Below are 15,923 nucleotides of genomic sequence, written 5' to 3'. Positions count from 1 at the left end.
CTGTTAACTTTGAACATCACTGCTCACTGCTCAGGAGAATAAGCATTTGATTTGATCACATAATTGTCTAAACATTCTCACTTTAGCCTGAAAATAAAATTTAAAATCAAATACCTGCAAACACTGCGTGAATGTTGTTAACCAGTAAACTGAAAGTATATGAAATTGTAACAGGTTAACAAAGCATGTCCATGATAATAACCAAAACATAATAAGAGGTATACATTACATATAAAAGTTTTATGGGTCCATACAACTCCCAACTTTATGACACAACAAAAGTTTCGAATTAATGGTCTCTCTCCCTTCATCTTTCTAGCAATCGCTTTTGTTTATACCAGGCAATAGCAAAGATATACAAGACTATGCAAGAAAACGTGCCGCCTCCACAAGTCCATAGAAATCTTGTATTCCCAGGTGGTACGTCATTGAATAGATTGAATCTGATGTTCATACCTAAAATTCCAGCCACAACAATAAAGAAATTCACCACAACGGTTGCTGTTGATAATAGGACCCCCATTTGCAGGAGATGGTTCTGTTTGTCATCGAGCATTATGTTGAGGTAGTCCTCTGTGTTGTCTACATACTCCCTCAGCTTTCAAGAGACAACCATCAGAAAAGAGTGATATACTAATTACTAAGTACTAAACAATGGAAAAGTCAATAAATAGGATGCTTGAAACAAAAGAAAACCATAACACAGATTGATTTTTATAGTGGAGTTGGAAATTAAAGTTCCAACACATTTAGAAGTCAAGCTTATTAAGTATTTAAGAAAATAAACCTATGAAAATTTAAGTGCAATCTGTGCAATGCATACATTACATTGAATAACTTTTTAATGAATATAGAAGGTTGTGTTAAAATCAAATTATTTTCAAAGTTAAATGTTCCATCTTCTATCAAATAAAAGAAATTTTAAAGCTCATAAACCATGAGTAGTTCATTTCTTTGCAAAAGCTCAAGTGAGACAAGCAAAAAGCAACATATTTAAAGGAAGCAACCCACTAAATATAAGGATCACATGATTTAGTAACTCTTCTTCCTTACCTAGAAGGCAGTATATACATATTGAGACTTTTAGGATGAAAGTCAAGAATCTGTATGTGTGAATTTCTGCACTATCAATGCATTCTAGTTATGAAATTTCAGCTGGGCAGTTTGAATGCTAATGGTCAACCATAAAAATTGAACCACAAGCATTAGAATCTTTTCTTTTTCTTTTTTAGAGTGGGATGGGAGAAATAGATCAGCATTACTAAGTATGAATAAAAGAGAGCCTAAAGAAAATGAAAGCCAAAAAGAAATTTAGCAGTAAAATGGGGTTCATACCGTGGATACTGTGTTTAATGTACCATCAATTTGCACAAAGTACGGCTCCAAGAGCATTTCAAGCTCCTTAACATCAAAGTTCTTGACCATAGCACTGCGAGTATCGTTAGCAGACTCACTAACTTCAGATGAGATTTCAGCTGCCACCCTTATAATACACAATGAGAATTCTAAGTGTCATAGAAGACAGATGGTACTACAAAACAGCTAAAAATCAGTGTTCATATCATAAAAGTGAGAAATATTATCACATGCCTATCATCAATGGCTGATTGAAATTCTTCATCATCCGTGTCATCTCTCTCATTTATAGAGGAAGTAGAAGAATTTTCTAGGCTTTTTTGTAACTTTTCAGTTAGATACATCTCAGCCATATCTCCATCATCATTTAGCAAGTGTTCTAATTCATCCCTTACCTGATGATGAGCATAACTACAATCAATAGAAATTTACAAATGAAGAACACAATATTGTGGTTCAATTGTTTGAGGTGATTTGAAGTTTAAACCGTCAACCACAATGTATCATAGTCTCAATCAATGACACGATATAAAAATAAAACATCTGTATTGGTTCATAATCTGAAAATAAAGCTACCTTTTGAACACGTCCAGTTATTGCAACCAAGCGGCTTTTGATTTGACGAACACGTTCCAAGTTGAGAGTACTAATACTTGAAGTCAGTTTATCTAAGGCTGGATGAGCCTCTTTCTCCAATGTTCTGGCCTGGTATGGAGACAAATAACAAAAGAATAGATGAAGAGTAAATAAAATTATGAAGCAAAAGAAAGTGAGATTAACAGTCTAAAAAAAAAAAGAAATTTGAGAAAAAAAACAAATAGTGAAGTGTCTTCATATTGTTGATGTATTGAGTGCTAGTAGCTGTCAACATGGACATAAATATTAATAATTTTATTGTAAGGCAAAGGAATTTATTAGTTAGAAGATAAATGTAATTAGAGCATACCACAAGAATATAAATTGCGATCCCTCGTAAAATGAATTAAACAACATTTATAACAGAAGGCCCGTAAAAAATAAATAAATAAATAAAACTACAGAACTGGAGGAAAGTGACATTTACTTCACTATCTAAGCGACTACAAGTAGCCTCAAGGCATGCTTCCAATGCAACAAACTCAAATGGAAGAACCTCTGATCCATCTTTACTCTCAACTTCATCCTCCATCTTAATTGACTCATCTTGATCAATGAACTTTGAAAATCTTTTGGAGAACCTTTGAGAACTACCAATCCTTGATTTCAAATCTTCCGATTCATGTATATTATTCTTGTTAGAAATTTCATCATCGGCCTCCTATAAAAGCAACAAAATAACAAACAGAAAACACATAAATAATTAACAAATTAATCCTTCCCCTTTCCTTGGAAAAAGTATCTTATGTATTAACTATATGCAGCATCTCTCTCACATTATGTTGGTCTCACTCAGGCACTCACATAATGTGATAGAGATGTTGCATATAGCTGATACATAAGATACTGAGTACTTTCCTTGGGGCTAAACTCACTCATAAAAAATAAGAAAACAATAAATCAGCAAAAGAAAAGGAAATTAAGGTCTACTCTTCAAGTTTCTTAAACATTTATTAGCTCAGTAATCAAGTTGAATAATAATTTGAAAATTGAAGGCCTTCCAAAGGCAAGAGGATCATCACCAAAGAACACTAATCTTGAAACAACTACGCTGGCCATTGCATTACTAATTATAAGCAGAATGAAACATGTTGTAGAAATCCCAATTCCAAGAACAACCTCAAAATTTTGGGGAAAAAATCCCAGTAGAGAATTTTTATAAAAAATAATTAAATTAATTTTTTATATGATTGTGATTGAATGGCAAATAGAGTTTAATACTTGACACAGCTGCATTCACATGGTTGAAAGGAAAGTTCTCCAATAACACATTTAGAATCAAAATGAGCTCACCCTTAAGAGTGAAGAGTTCAATTCTACAACATTAACCTTTTAAAAAAAAAAAATCATAGCTTCACTCTCCATCTTACATTTACTAGAGAAAACAATTACTACTGGTCTACTACTGATGGGACCAACGAACCCTCTTGCCCAGATGACCTCGTCAAATACCTTCGTCCACCTAGCCACGGCATGGACGAAGGAAGGCAAGCCATTAATGAGAAATATCAATGCCTCAGACAGTTACTGATTAGCTGTCAAAACCGTTGGTAGCTCATCAAAACCCGCATTAATAAGCCCTGAGGCGTTACGAAAGGAGCACTAAAGCCACAATTAAGGCCCCAACAGCTAGAAATTCTGAAGCTATATATATACACTCATCAGAATCTGACAAGGTACATATACACACACCCTAAAATACATTAGCATACGTGACTCTGATATTCTAAGCTTTCTTATTTCCTCAAAAGCTTCTGTATACAGACTTTATCATCGGAGGTGTTGTGGTGCACCACACCGGTGACCACTTGAGGAAAGCTTTACACTACATTTGCAGGTACAATGACAAGAGTTCAACTCCATTTGGACAAACCTACACTATTGACGATTTTCGCATCATCAATTTGGCACCTTCTGTCGGAACTACATTTTCGCACTTAGGTTCAAAAGCGTAGTTCCAGTCAATTCCCAAATTCAGATGGAGTCCAACCAAGATTCTGCAGCATTAGCCCTGCAAATCCAGACATTTACAGATAGTGTGGAAGAGCTTACCAAACAGAACCAGGAGATGAGGCTGCGGCTTCAGCAAGAGGAAAACCGGTCTAGGACCAACCAGGAGGACGATGGAGATAGTCATAGAAGGAATGACTGTCGAAGACCCACCACTCCAGAAGGACCAAGCTCGAATCTTCTTCGGGAAATGAGAAAAGAGATGGACGAGCTAAGTAGCGCCATTAAGGGAAAAACGGACCGAAGCCTAGATAGAATGGTCAGAACGATGGTTCACCCTTCACGGTGGCAGTCCTGGAATGCCCAGTGCCATCAAAATTTCACCTACCTCAGCTTGAACTGTTCGACAGACTGAAAGACCCCCTAGATCACCTAAACATTTTCAAGACGACCCTAGGCCTTCAATAGCCTCCTGAAGAAATATTGTGCCGCTCTTTCCCCACCACTCTTAAAGGAACTATGAGGGAGTGGTTCACGAAGTTACCAACATCGTCCATCGATAGCTTTGAGCAGTTGGGCAATTCCTTCTTACGCCACTTCGTCGGGGAACAACGCCCAAGAAGGCTAGCAAACCACTTACTTACCATCAGACAATGAGAAAATGAGACCCCGGGATCATACATGAAGCATTTCACTCGAGAAACTTTAGAGGTCGACGAAGATGATGACAAGGTGCAACTAACAACCTTTAAGCTGGATTGAAGTCCAGGGAGTTCGTGGTCTCACTCGCAAAGAATTCCCAAAGACAATGGCAGAGATGCTCCTGAAGGCGCAGAAGTACATGAACACCACGCCCTAGCAGCGTTAAAAGATGTAGAGAAGTCCATTGAGAAGGGAAGACGATCAAAAAGGACAAAAAAGGGAGTGTACAAATCGTCAGAATAGCGACGGGAGTAAAAGGAAAGACGATAAAGCTCCTCGAACAGTAAAATTCACTCATTTAGTTATGCCTGTTGACAAAATTTTGGTGCAGATTAAAGATGAGCACTACCTAAAATGGCCAAGGCTATTACATTCATCACCCAATGTACGTGACAAGAAGAAATATTTCCGTTTCCACAATGATCCCGACCACTACACATATGATTGCAGGAACTTGAAGGAGCAAATAGAGGAACTCATACGAAAAGGGAAGTTGCAGAGGTTTGTGAAGAAGGGAGAGCCCGACAGTTCTAGGGATGATAACAAGGATGCGAAGCCTCACCAAGGGACGAAGACCACGCGTCCCAATGTCCACCAAGTGTGATTGAGGAGATAAAGACGATCATAGGTGGGCCATCCACAGGTGGGTTGTTCAGATCCCTCAAGAAATCATATCAGAGGCAGATGAACAACATCCATAGGATACCACCCTTGAAGCAAAGAACGGACGGATAGGGACATGTTTTTCTTTAGAGAAGATGCCAGAGGAGTGAAGCAGCCACATGACGACCCCTTGGTCATAATGCTTACGATAAAGGGGTTCAACACCAGGAGAATCCTCGTGGATAATGGTAGCTTCGCAGACATCATCTACCTCTTTGCTTTTCAACAACTAAAGTTGGATCCAGGTAGGCTGCGCCCTTTTGAGCCCCCTCTCGTCAGCTTCAGTGGGGACAAGGTGTATCCCAAAGGCATAGTGACGTTGACGGTCATAGTGGGGTCTTATCTGTGACAATTGACTTGTCAGTTAGACTTCCTAGTGATAGATTGTCCCTCTTCATACAATGTGATTATTGGGAAGCCCACACTTAATCGTTGGAAGGCAGCCACATCCACTTATTGCCTGAAAGTAAAATTTTCAATAGAAAATGGTGTAGATGAAGTAAAAGGAGATCAAGTATTGGCTAGGGAGTGCTACCAAGCAGTGTTGGCTGCAAAGGAAAACCATACATGGATGATCGAGGAAAAAGGAAAGGAGAAGGTAGAAGCCTTGGAAACTGTGGAGCTGGTAGACGGAGAGCCAACGGAGACTATAAGAGTAGGGACGACCATGAGTACAAACATGAAGAAGAAACTGGTCAAATTCCTTAAGGAAAACCTGGACATTTGAACTTGGAGCCACAAGGACATGCCAGGCATATCCACAGAGATCATCCAACACAAGTTAAATGTTGACCCTGAGAAAAAGCCCGTCCAGCAAAGACAATGAGTTTTTACTCCAAAATGAAACTAGGCGATCATGGACGAAGTAAATAAACTACTAGCAGCAGGCTTCATCCATGAGGTCTACTATCGGGACTGGCTGGCCAACATCCTTGTAAAGAAGGCAAATGAGAAATGGAGAATGTGCGTGGACTTCACAGACCTGAACAAGACCTGCCCAAAGGACAGCTTCCCCCTGCCGAGGATAAATCAACTAGGGGATTCCACAGAAGAACATAAGCTCCCGACTTTTATGGACACATTCTTGGGGTACAACCAGATAAAAATGGTGAAGGAAGACCAAGAGAAAACTTCCTTCATCACAAGCCAAGGGCTCTACTACTACAAGGTGATGCCCTTTGAGTTGAAAAATGCAGGAGCAACCTACAAAGGTTAGTAAACAAAGTGTTCAGTAAACAAATTGGGAGGAACATGGAAGTGTACATGAATGACATGATCGTCAAGAACAAAGAAGAGTCTGCTCACCTGAACGACCTCCAAGAGACTTTCACAACTCTCAGGCAATATCAGATGAAGTTAAACCCTAGCAAGTGCACCTTTGGGGTGGCATTAAGGAAGTTCGTAGGGTTCATGGTGTCCTAGAGAGGAATAGAAGAAAACCCAAAGAAGGTACAAGCCATACTAGAGATGACATCACCAAAGACCATGAAAAAAGTCCAGAAACTCACAGGAAGGATAGAAGCGCTCAACAGATTCTTCTCGAAAGCAACGAACAAATGCATGCCCTTCTTTAAGATGCTGAAGCAAGCCTTCGCTTGGACGAACGAGTGTGAGAAAACTTTCCAGGAACTCAAGCGCTACCTGAGCAATCCACCCCTCTTGAGCCCATCCAAGGAGGGAAAAAACCTGTATTTATACTTAGCAGTGTCAGCTAGAGCTGTGAGTGCAACTTTGATTTGAGAAGAGGACAGAAGACAGCTTCCAGTTTACTACGTCAGTCAGGCCTTCCAAGGGGTAGAAGGCAAATACCCACGGATTGAGAAGATTGCATTCGCTTTGATTGTAGCTTCATGCAACTGCGCCCCTACTTCCAGGCAAACCCTATATTGGTGATGACAGACCAACCCATAAAGAAGTCAATGAACAAGCCCGAGGCTGTAGGACGGATGATCCAGTGGGCTATCGAACTTAGCCAATTCGACATTGAGTACCACCCTAGAATAGCTATTAAGGCGCAGGCATTGACAGACTTAATCGTCGAATTTACAATCCTAGATGAGGAGGGAGCAACAGATGAAGCAGAAAGATGGACGATTCAGACTGACAGATCATTAGCCTGAAAGAGGAGCAAAATAGGGATCATTATCATCACCCTAGAAGGAGAGATGCTCAAATACGGAGTTCAGCTAATGTTCCCGACCACCAACAATGAAGCTGAATACGAAGGAGAATTGACGAGACTAAGGGTCGGGAAGGCGCTAGGAGTCAAAAACTTGCTCCTCCAGAGCAATTCAAAGCTTGTTGTAGGTCAGATAAAGGGGAGTTCGAAGGAAAGGATACAAAAATACCTAAGGTTGACGAAACTTTTGACATAGGAGTTTGATTGGGTGGAGTTCACACAGATCCCCAAGAGCCAGAATATGGGGGCAAATGAGCTAGCGAAGCAGGCGTCGTCAAAAGCAGGACCAACGAATACACACCTGAAGATTGAAGTCCAGAAACGTCCAAGTATCGAAGAGGTCCTCACCTTCACAATCTAGAGCAAAAGCAGCTGGATGACCCGAATCCTGTCCTTCCTTCAGGACAGACAGCTTCCATAGGACATCGAAAAGGCCAGGAAGGTCAGAAAAGGGCAGCAAGGTTCACGATCCTAAATGACACCTTGTACAAAAGAGGCTTTTCCATGCCTTACTTGAAGTGCATCAATAAGGAGGAAGCCAAATATATTATGAAGGAGATCCATGAAGGAATTTTCGGAGACCATGTAGGTCCGAGATCCCTGATTGGCAAAATTAACTGAACATGTTACTTCTGGTCTACTTTGCAGAAGGATGCAAGGGAGTTCATCAAGAGGTGTGATAAATGCCAAAGGTTTGGGAACGTCCAACACATCCCAGCAGAGAAACTGACGCCAATAGCCTCCCCATGGACGTTTGACCAGTGGGGACTTGACATCGCCAGCTCGTTACCCTAAGGTAAAAGACCGGTAAAATTTTTATTGGTTGCTATTGACTATTTCACAAAATAGGTTGAAGCAGAAGCACTATCAACCATAACAGAGGCGAAGATTCAGAACTTTGTGTGGAAGAATATAGTTTGCTGATTCGGGATACCATGGACGATCATATCAAACAACGGGCGGTAGTTTAATAGTCAAGGTTTCAGGGACTTTTGCTCGGGGTTAGGAATCAAGAACCAATTCTCATCACCTAGTCACCCCCAAGCTAAAGGCTAGACGAAAGTGACGAACCGGACACTGCTCAAGATCATCAAAGCTCGGTTAGACAAGGCAAAGGGCGCATGGCCAGAGGAATTGCCCAACGTCCTATGGGCATACAAGACTACTGCAAGAACCCCGACGGGAGAGACCCCCTTCAGTATCACCTATGGCACCGATGCAGTAATCCCAGTTGAAGTGGGAATCACTAGCATGAGAGGAGAAGTCTTCCATGAAGGCAGCAATGACGATCAACTAAGAGTCAACTTGGATTGCTTGGACGAATCCAGATACGGGATGTTATCCCGTAAGATGGCGAAGTACTAGCAAAAAATGGTCGAGTACTACAGCAAGAGAGTAAAGCTCAGGCGACTTAACATAGGAGATCTTGTCTTGCGCAAAGTTACACCTGCTACCAAGGACCCGACCTAGGGGAAGCTTGGCCTAACCTGGGAAGGACCCTACAAAGTCACCCATTATTCCAGGCAAGACAGCTATGACCTGAAAACGTTGGACGGGAGGAGACTGCCACGACCATGGAATATCGAGCATTTGAAGAGATACCATCAATAAATGTAATGGACGATTGTATTCATGTTTGAAATAAAGCAATAAAAGAATTATTCAGCCAACATGATGCTTGTAAATCTAGGAGCCTAAAAACACTTGGCTAAGTAACAAGATTCCGCCTAGACAAATGTAGGTTATTGACGAAGCCAAATGACAAGATCCCTTAAATGGGTATAAGTCACAAAAAATTGGCTAAGTAACAAGATTCCGCCTAGATAGATGTAAGTTACTGACAAGGTCACTAACAAAGTCAAATGACAAGATCTCTTAAATGGGTGTAAGTTACAAAAAAATTGGCTAAGTAACAAGATTCTGCCTAGATGGATGTAAGTTACTAACGAAGTCAAATGACAAGATCCCTTAAATGGGTGTAAGTTACAAAAAATTGGCTAAGTAACAAGATTCTGTCTAGACGGATGTAAGTTACTAACGAAGTCAAATGACAAGATCCCTTAAATGGGTATAAGTCACAAAAAATTGACTAAGTAACACGATTCCGCCTAAATGGATATAGGTTACTAACGAAGCCAAATAACAAGATCCCTTAAATGGGTATAACTCACAAAAAATTGGCTAAGTAACAAGATTTCGCCTAAACAGATGTAAGTTACTGACAAAGCCAAATAACAAGATCCCACACATTGGGATAAGTCGCAAAAAATTGACTAATGAAAATCCGCCCAGACGGATATAAACTACTGAAGGATGCAGGTCATTTCCTAATCAAACAAACCCCCCCGAGCTGAGGGTAGACAAGCAACGAGACAGACAGAAATCACATACAGACAAAAAGTATCATGCACAACAATGCAGAAAAGTAAACAGGTAAGCATGAAATAGTCAATAGAATTGAAAGCCCAAAAACATCGGGCAACCAGTATTGTTCCAACATTAGAATTAAAAGCCCAAAAACACTGGGCAAGAGATATTGTTCTTAAATTAGAATAAAAATACTGTTTTGAAAGTATAATCAAGAAGCCCAAAAAACACACTAGGCACCAAAAAAAAAAAACAAACGTGAAGTAGGAATATGAGCAGGTTTAAGCGGCAGCTTCATCATCACCAGCAGGAGGAGGCAGAAGAGCATTCTCTGGAGCATCACCCTCAAGAGCTGTAGACTAGGAGGCCTCGTCAGCTATCATTTCCTTATCCACCTCCTCGAGATCCAAGTTCTCTTGATCCACACCGGTGGGGTGCTTGATGAGCACCCATCTCAAGAGCTTAAAGGCTTTATAATACCAGCTGAAGAGAATAGTTTTGTACTCTTCTGCCTGCTGGAAGGCCTCGACGGACTTGGCAACAACTGTCTTGATCTTCTCTTTCGCGGCTAGAAGCTGCTCGTCCTTCTCCAGAGTCAACTGCCTCTCTGCCCTCAAATCCTCAGACAAGACCTTAGCTTTCTCCTTGCTAGTATTAGCCTCATCCATGATAGCAATAAAGTCCTTCCTCAGTTTTGAGTTTTTCGCCTCCGAAGCCACCACCCAGGACCCCACTGAAGTGGCCTTCATCTCGTGGCTCAGGTACTCAGAGGTGATATGAATGGTCTTCCCAAATACCTGAAAAGAAGATCCAATTTTCAAGACAATACAAAAGAAGGGAAAGGAAATGGAGAAATTGCTCAAGTACACTACCTGGACAAGTTTATGGATATGACGACCCACAACCTTGTTAGAAGGCACGCCAGAGAAGACCTTAAGCTCCTTAGTCGTAAAAACATCTTGCACCCTCGTCAGCATAAGGTCAGCGTCATTCCAAATGCTGGACGAGTGGGAGTCAGCCTTCTCCTTCCCTTTGTTAGCCACGCGCGGCTTCTTCGGCCGTGGGGTAATTTCTTCCACCGAGGTAGCCAGGCCTTAGTGGTGGGGATAGAGGGAGTGACGGAGACCCCTTTATCCACCACACGCACCACCCTCTTCCCATGGTTGGAAAGGGGCTCGTTCTTCTTGGCCCTCATCTTTGCGTACATCCCCTGGTTGAATTTCATCTTCATCTCTGCGAAAGAAAAACACTTGAAAAAAAAAGGAGAGTAGCAACGACGAGCTGAGTAAACACTTACTCTTCTTCTCCTCAATTTCTATAATACCTAAGATGTAAGCACAAGGCTCTGGACCGGCAGTGAAGAGCTAGAGTTTGCGGGTCAACCAAATCATCAAAATCATCAATCGTCCTTGCGTACTCAATAGCTGCCTCGACGCGTTGCCTGTACCTACTCTTGAGCTTCAGCCGCTTCTTAACTGCACACAAGACAAAAAACAGGAGAGTTAGCAATGATAAAATATGTGCAAAAGAAGGAAGGATGAAGGACTGGCAGAGAAACGACGCACCTAGACTTGAGGCTCTCCATCTACGAAGCAACCTAGGGACGTCCCCCCAAACTTCATCAAAAGGAGTCTCTCACTCATCCCCGGAGACAAATAAGAATCAGGATTTCTAGTATCAGAATGACGAGGGCAGGCCCCTGATGATCCTAGCCTCCTTGACCCAAGGCACACGCTCATAGTACCCGTAATCCTTGGACTCCTTCAGACGGTACAAGAAGGTAAACTCGTCCACCCTAATTATATCTCCCTCAGTGGCAGCTAGCCATATCTCCACACAGCTGATTACTATCCTCCATGAGTTTGGCACAAGTTGCCTAGGAGCAATATTGAAATGACTTAAAAGCTCCATGATGAAGGGGTGGACGGGGAATCTAAGCCCACATAGGAAAGCAGCCTCGTAGAAACACACCTCCCCGGGTGAAAAGTGACAGGCTCGTTCCTCCTTATGGGGACGACGAACCCTAATCCTCTTAGGAAATTGGAACCTGTTTCTAAACCTAGAGAGGGTCTCAACGTCCAGGCTACACTCCTCCCCAAGGGCAGAGAAAGCCCTGACTTCCCTTGGGCCAGAAGCCGCAGTTTCTTCCTCCACTTCCACAGGGTCGTCGTTAGACGATAGCCCCGTCTCAAGCACACTAGATCTCACCTCCGACATCCCTTTTTGCTCACCTACCAAATCTTCGAACCAATCAACAGATTGACGAAGCAAAGGGACCAAACCAGCTAACACCACACCCAAACTATTACCCTCACTCATAAAACCCTCAACTAAAGGGGAGAAATTGCGAGAGACTCTCAGAAAAGCCCCTAAATGCACAAAAAGGAAGGAAATAGAAGGGCAAAGTGTCCTAACCTCAGAACTACTAAGCATGGAACTCAAAAAGTAGAAGGAAAGGGGTAAGATCCTAAGAAGACCCAAAAAAAAAAGAAAAAAAGAAAAAGAAAGGGGGAATTAGAATCCTTTGCAAAATTACTATGGTAAGAAGAATAAAAAGAGAAGGAAGAAGCCGTACCTCAGAAACACAACCCCAAAAAGGACAAAATGTAGACAATTGCAGGTGAAGTAGCTCGGAGAAGAAAAAATTGCAGGACAACAATGACATAAGAAAGATGAAAAGTGAAGAAGAAAGAGAAAAGGAAGGGAGTTTAAAAACTAAGCACAAAAAAAAAAAAAAAAAAAATTTGCAAACCAGCGGGAAACCCAAATAGTCACATAAGTGGAGCATTAACTTTGCCAGCCATAACGTGCTGCATGGCCACGATGTGTACAGCGCCACCAAGACACATTAATGCGCCGCCACTTTGCATCAAATGTGGAACGGAACCCCAAGAGTCATGTCTGGAAAAAAGACCTTTCACCTCTTGGTGATCGTCATGACATGCAATGACGACCACAGAGCCTGGGGGGCAGTTGATGGGGCCAACGAACCCTCTTACCTAGACGACCTCATCAAATACCTTTGTCCAACTAGCCACGGCATGGATGAGGGAAGGCAAGCAATTAATGAGAAATTTCAATGCCTTAGACAGTTACCGATTAGCCGTCAAGACCGTTGGTAGCTTATCAAAACCCACATTAATAAGCCCTGAGGCGTTACAAAAGGAGTACTAACGCCATAATTAAGGCCACAATGGCTAGAAATTCTGAAGCTATATATACACAGTCATCAGAACCAGACAAGGTACATATACGCACACCCTAAAATACACTAGCATACGTGACTCTGATATTTTAAGCTTTCTTATTTCCTCAAAAGCTTCTATAGACTGACTTTATCATCAGAGGCGTTGTGGCAGGCACCACACCAGTAACCACCTAAGAAAAGCTTTACACTACATTTGCAAGTGTAGTGACGGGGTTCAACTCCATCTAGATGAACCTACACCACTAACGATTTTTGCATCGTCAACTACTATTCAAATTATAACTTTATTGAGGCTCAAACCTTTTTTTACACTCTCTTTTGTTGCCAAAGTTTGTAGGCTTTTGTATTAGAATATAAACTTAATAGTCACTGTCTTATACAATCACAATCATCAGGGATGCCTGCAAACACACACACAGACTTCAAAGGCTACACATTACCACATCCAGCTGGCTTTTGTTGTTCTTGTACAAGTTTTATAATTGAATAGGACAACAAATTTTATAATTTTTTCTTTTCATACTTGCTGAGGTTCCAGATAGTAATTGGCATATAATAATTACATGAAAATATCAACGTAAGCATATATTTTTTTTATGAACCCAATCCATAAAATATAATAATAATAATAATAATAACTAGTCACTAACCTGTGCGATACATGGAAAAACTATTGACTCTGAAAAAAATTCTAATAATAAGTAAATTGACATTCTGGAAAAAAAATAATTAATTGAGATTAATCCAAACAAATAATTAATCAACCAAAATATAGCTTTTAATAAGAAAACAAAAAATCACATGAGCCTAAGTAAAAAACATTTAAGGTGAAGAATTAAGATCAACCTATTAAGACGCAAATACCAAAAACCCCAAGACTTAAAACTTCAAAATTTATAGAATCCCCTAATTCTAATTCAGAACCAAACCAAATTCAACAAATTTATATATAACATACCAAATAAAAATTTATTATTTCCTAGGCTGGAAGACATAAATTGCATATTTATTTGCCATGTATAGTATAAAAAAATAATTAGTAGAAATTTCAATTAAAAACTAAACCCACAATTATCAACGTGAGTCTTTTTTTTTTCAACGTTAGTTTTTTTTTTTTTTTTTTTTTGAGTCTTATCATAATTTTTGTTTTTATATAAATTATCAACATTTGAGTTTGAGTTTAAGTTAGACTTGTTAGAGGGATAAAGTTTCACTCCTTGTTAAGTTTTGATTAAACAAAAATAATTTTATTTAAAAAAATGATAATGATGAGTTTGAGTTTAAGTTGGACTTATTAAAGAGATAGAGTTTCACTCCTAATTAAGTTTGATCTAAAAATTATAGTTTTATTTAAATAAAATAATAATTTTATTTAAATATTATGTTGACGTGAAAAATTGTGAGAGGTTCAGAGGTTTCGATTTTATATATAGATGATAATAATAATAATAATAATAATAATAATAATAATAATAATAGGATGCGTTGCAAATTTATATCATTTTGATAGCTTTGTCAACGGAGTAGGAATCTGAAAAGGACCACTGACTTTCATCTATTCTAAAATTTCACATGCATGACGTGCACAACTGCCGAACATCACAATATATTTTACATACAAATAACACAACAATAAGATTTCAAATAATGTTAAATTTTTATTTATTTATTTATTTAGATAGTTAGAAAATCTATTTATTACTAATTACTAATACGTTATCCTAGCCTACCCTCTCCCCGAAACCCAAACACTTCCGTGAGTGGAGAGGTGCCAACTGGCCTATAGGTGCGGTGGTAATGCAAAACTTTACTTAACATTATCATAAGTAACAAGATGATATGTGACAAAATTAATTGTATAAAAAAAAGCCACATGTTAATGTGATACAAATTGGCTTGGGTCGGCACACTGAACTCGATAGCATCGGGTCTAATGCACTAGTGCAAGCACTAAGAGTTGGTATCTTGTGCATAAGAAAAGTTTCCAAACACTTAGACCCTATCTTTTCCTAATGTGATATTGCACTTGCAGGGGTTTTGTTTCAAACATTGCTTCTAATAAGTAAAGTTCAAACAAACCTGGGTATGACAGGAATGGTAATGAAAGTGAAGCCGCTTCTGAAGCTCTTCAATAAAGGGTGTGACAGATGGGTCCCTTGAGTTCAGCAAAAGAACCTCGTTGTGCGTAACAATGGCTTTAATATTCTCAAGATTGATCACTATGGCCCTCTCACGCCCCAAAATGCTTGATGGGTATGACAGGACTGGGTCCAGGCTCCGAAGGTCTCTGCCTGGCAAGCCCGTGCGGCTCATGATGTCAGACTTTCCGGCCTCTAACACCTGGGCCTGGCCTGTTCTGTTCAGCACCAACCAGGCTCGAACTGTTCCCTTCTTTTTTGGCCCGCTCGATGTGGCTCGGACCTGCTCTGGACTTTGGGTCAGAGCTAACTCAGACTTGGGAGGAATAGAACCATCCATGGCCATAATCAAAATCTTCTTCACTAAGTATTTTTTCTCTGCTCCTCTAGCTAGCTAATACGAGTAGCGGTAAGTGGTAAATGGGTTTATTGATTCATTGAAGGAGAGTCACAAGAGTGAGTCCTAGGTTGCAACTGAACAAGATGGTACCGTGTCTGGTTCAGGTTGCAACCGTAGTTGCTTGAAAATATATATATATAATATTAATTAATATGATTGAAAATTTGAAATGTCAGCTTTGGTAAAGTTTGATTGAACCTGAATTTTAATCTTTTAAAATTAGTATAGAAGAAGACCTTTAGCATTAAATAAAAATTACATTCATTGTGGTTTTCTTATTTGCGTTGCGTGCGCATTAATTGATCGGTGATTTGTTGCTTCATT

General features: G+C 40.1%; 2 protein-coding genes across 2 annotated transcripts; both read right to left on the bottom strand.

Moving 5' to 3' along the window:
- Positions 1–134: 134 nt before the first annotated feature.
- On the bottom strand, positions 135–15,705 carry LOC142642212 (magnesium transporter MRS2-3-like). Its single transcript, XM_075816551.1, has 6 exons — positions 15,141–15,705; positions 2,420–2,653; positions 1,933–2,061; positions 1,591–1,751; positions 1,336–1,483; positions 135–598 (listed from the first exon to the last, which is right to left on the bottom strand). Exons 1-6 carry the CDS (start codon positions 15,543–15,545, stop codon positions 308–310), a joined length of 1,368 nt encoding a protein of 455 aa, XP_075672666.1. The 5' UTR covers positions 15,546–15,705; the 3' UTR covers positions 135–307.
- Positions 10,102–11,812, bottom strand: LOC142642214 (uncharacterized). Its single transcript, XM_075816552.1, has 3 exons — positions 11,419–11,812; positions 10,726–11,328; positions 10,102–10,650 (listed from the first exon to the last, which is right to left on the bottom strand). Exons 2-3 carry the CDS (start codon positions 10,828–10,830, stop codon positions 10,213–10,215), a joined length of 543 nt encoding a protein of 180 aa, XP_075672667.1. The 5' UTR covers positions 10,831–11,328; positions 11,419–11,812; the 3' UTR covers positions 10,102–10,212.
- Positions 15,706–15,923: the final 218 nt, after the last annotated feature.

Source organism: Castanea sativa, chromosome 7, assembly GCF_040712315.1.
Source record: "Castanea sativa cultivar Marrone di Chiusa Pesio chromosome 7, ASM4071231v1".
Classification (NCBI taxonomy): domain Eukaryota; kingdom Viridiplantae; phylum Streptophyta; class Magnoliopsida; order Fagales; family Fagaceae; genus Castanea; species Castanea sativa.
The sequence above is the reverse complement of the archived record's forward strand: the minus strand, read 5'-3'. Positions and strand labels throughout refer to the sequence as shown.

Bases quoted from the DNA above. Each gene is read 5' to 3' on its own strand.
- LOC142642214 (XM_075816552.1), bottom strand. From the start codon at position 10,830: ATGCTGACGAGGGTGCAAGATGTTTTTACGACTAAGGAGCTTAAGGTC. The intron at 10,651-10,725 runs GTAGTGTACTTG...TCTTCTTTTCAG, and splicing joins ATATCCATAAACTTGTCCAG to GTATTTGGGAAGACCATTCA.
- LOC142642212 (XM_075816551.1), bottom strand. From the start codon at position 15,545: ATGGCCATGGATGGTTCTATTCCTCCCAAGTCTGAGTTAGCTCTGACC. The intron at 2,654-15,140 runs GTTTGTTTGAAC...TTGCTTTTATAG, and splicing joins ACCATTCCTGTCATACCCAG to GAGGCCGATGATGAAATTTC. The intron at 2,062-2,419 runs GTAAATGTCACT...TCTCCATACCAG, and splicing joins GTAGTCGCTTAGATAGTGAA to GCCAGAACATTGGAGAAAGA.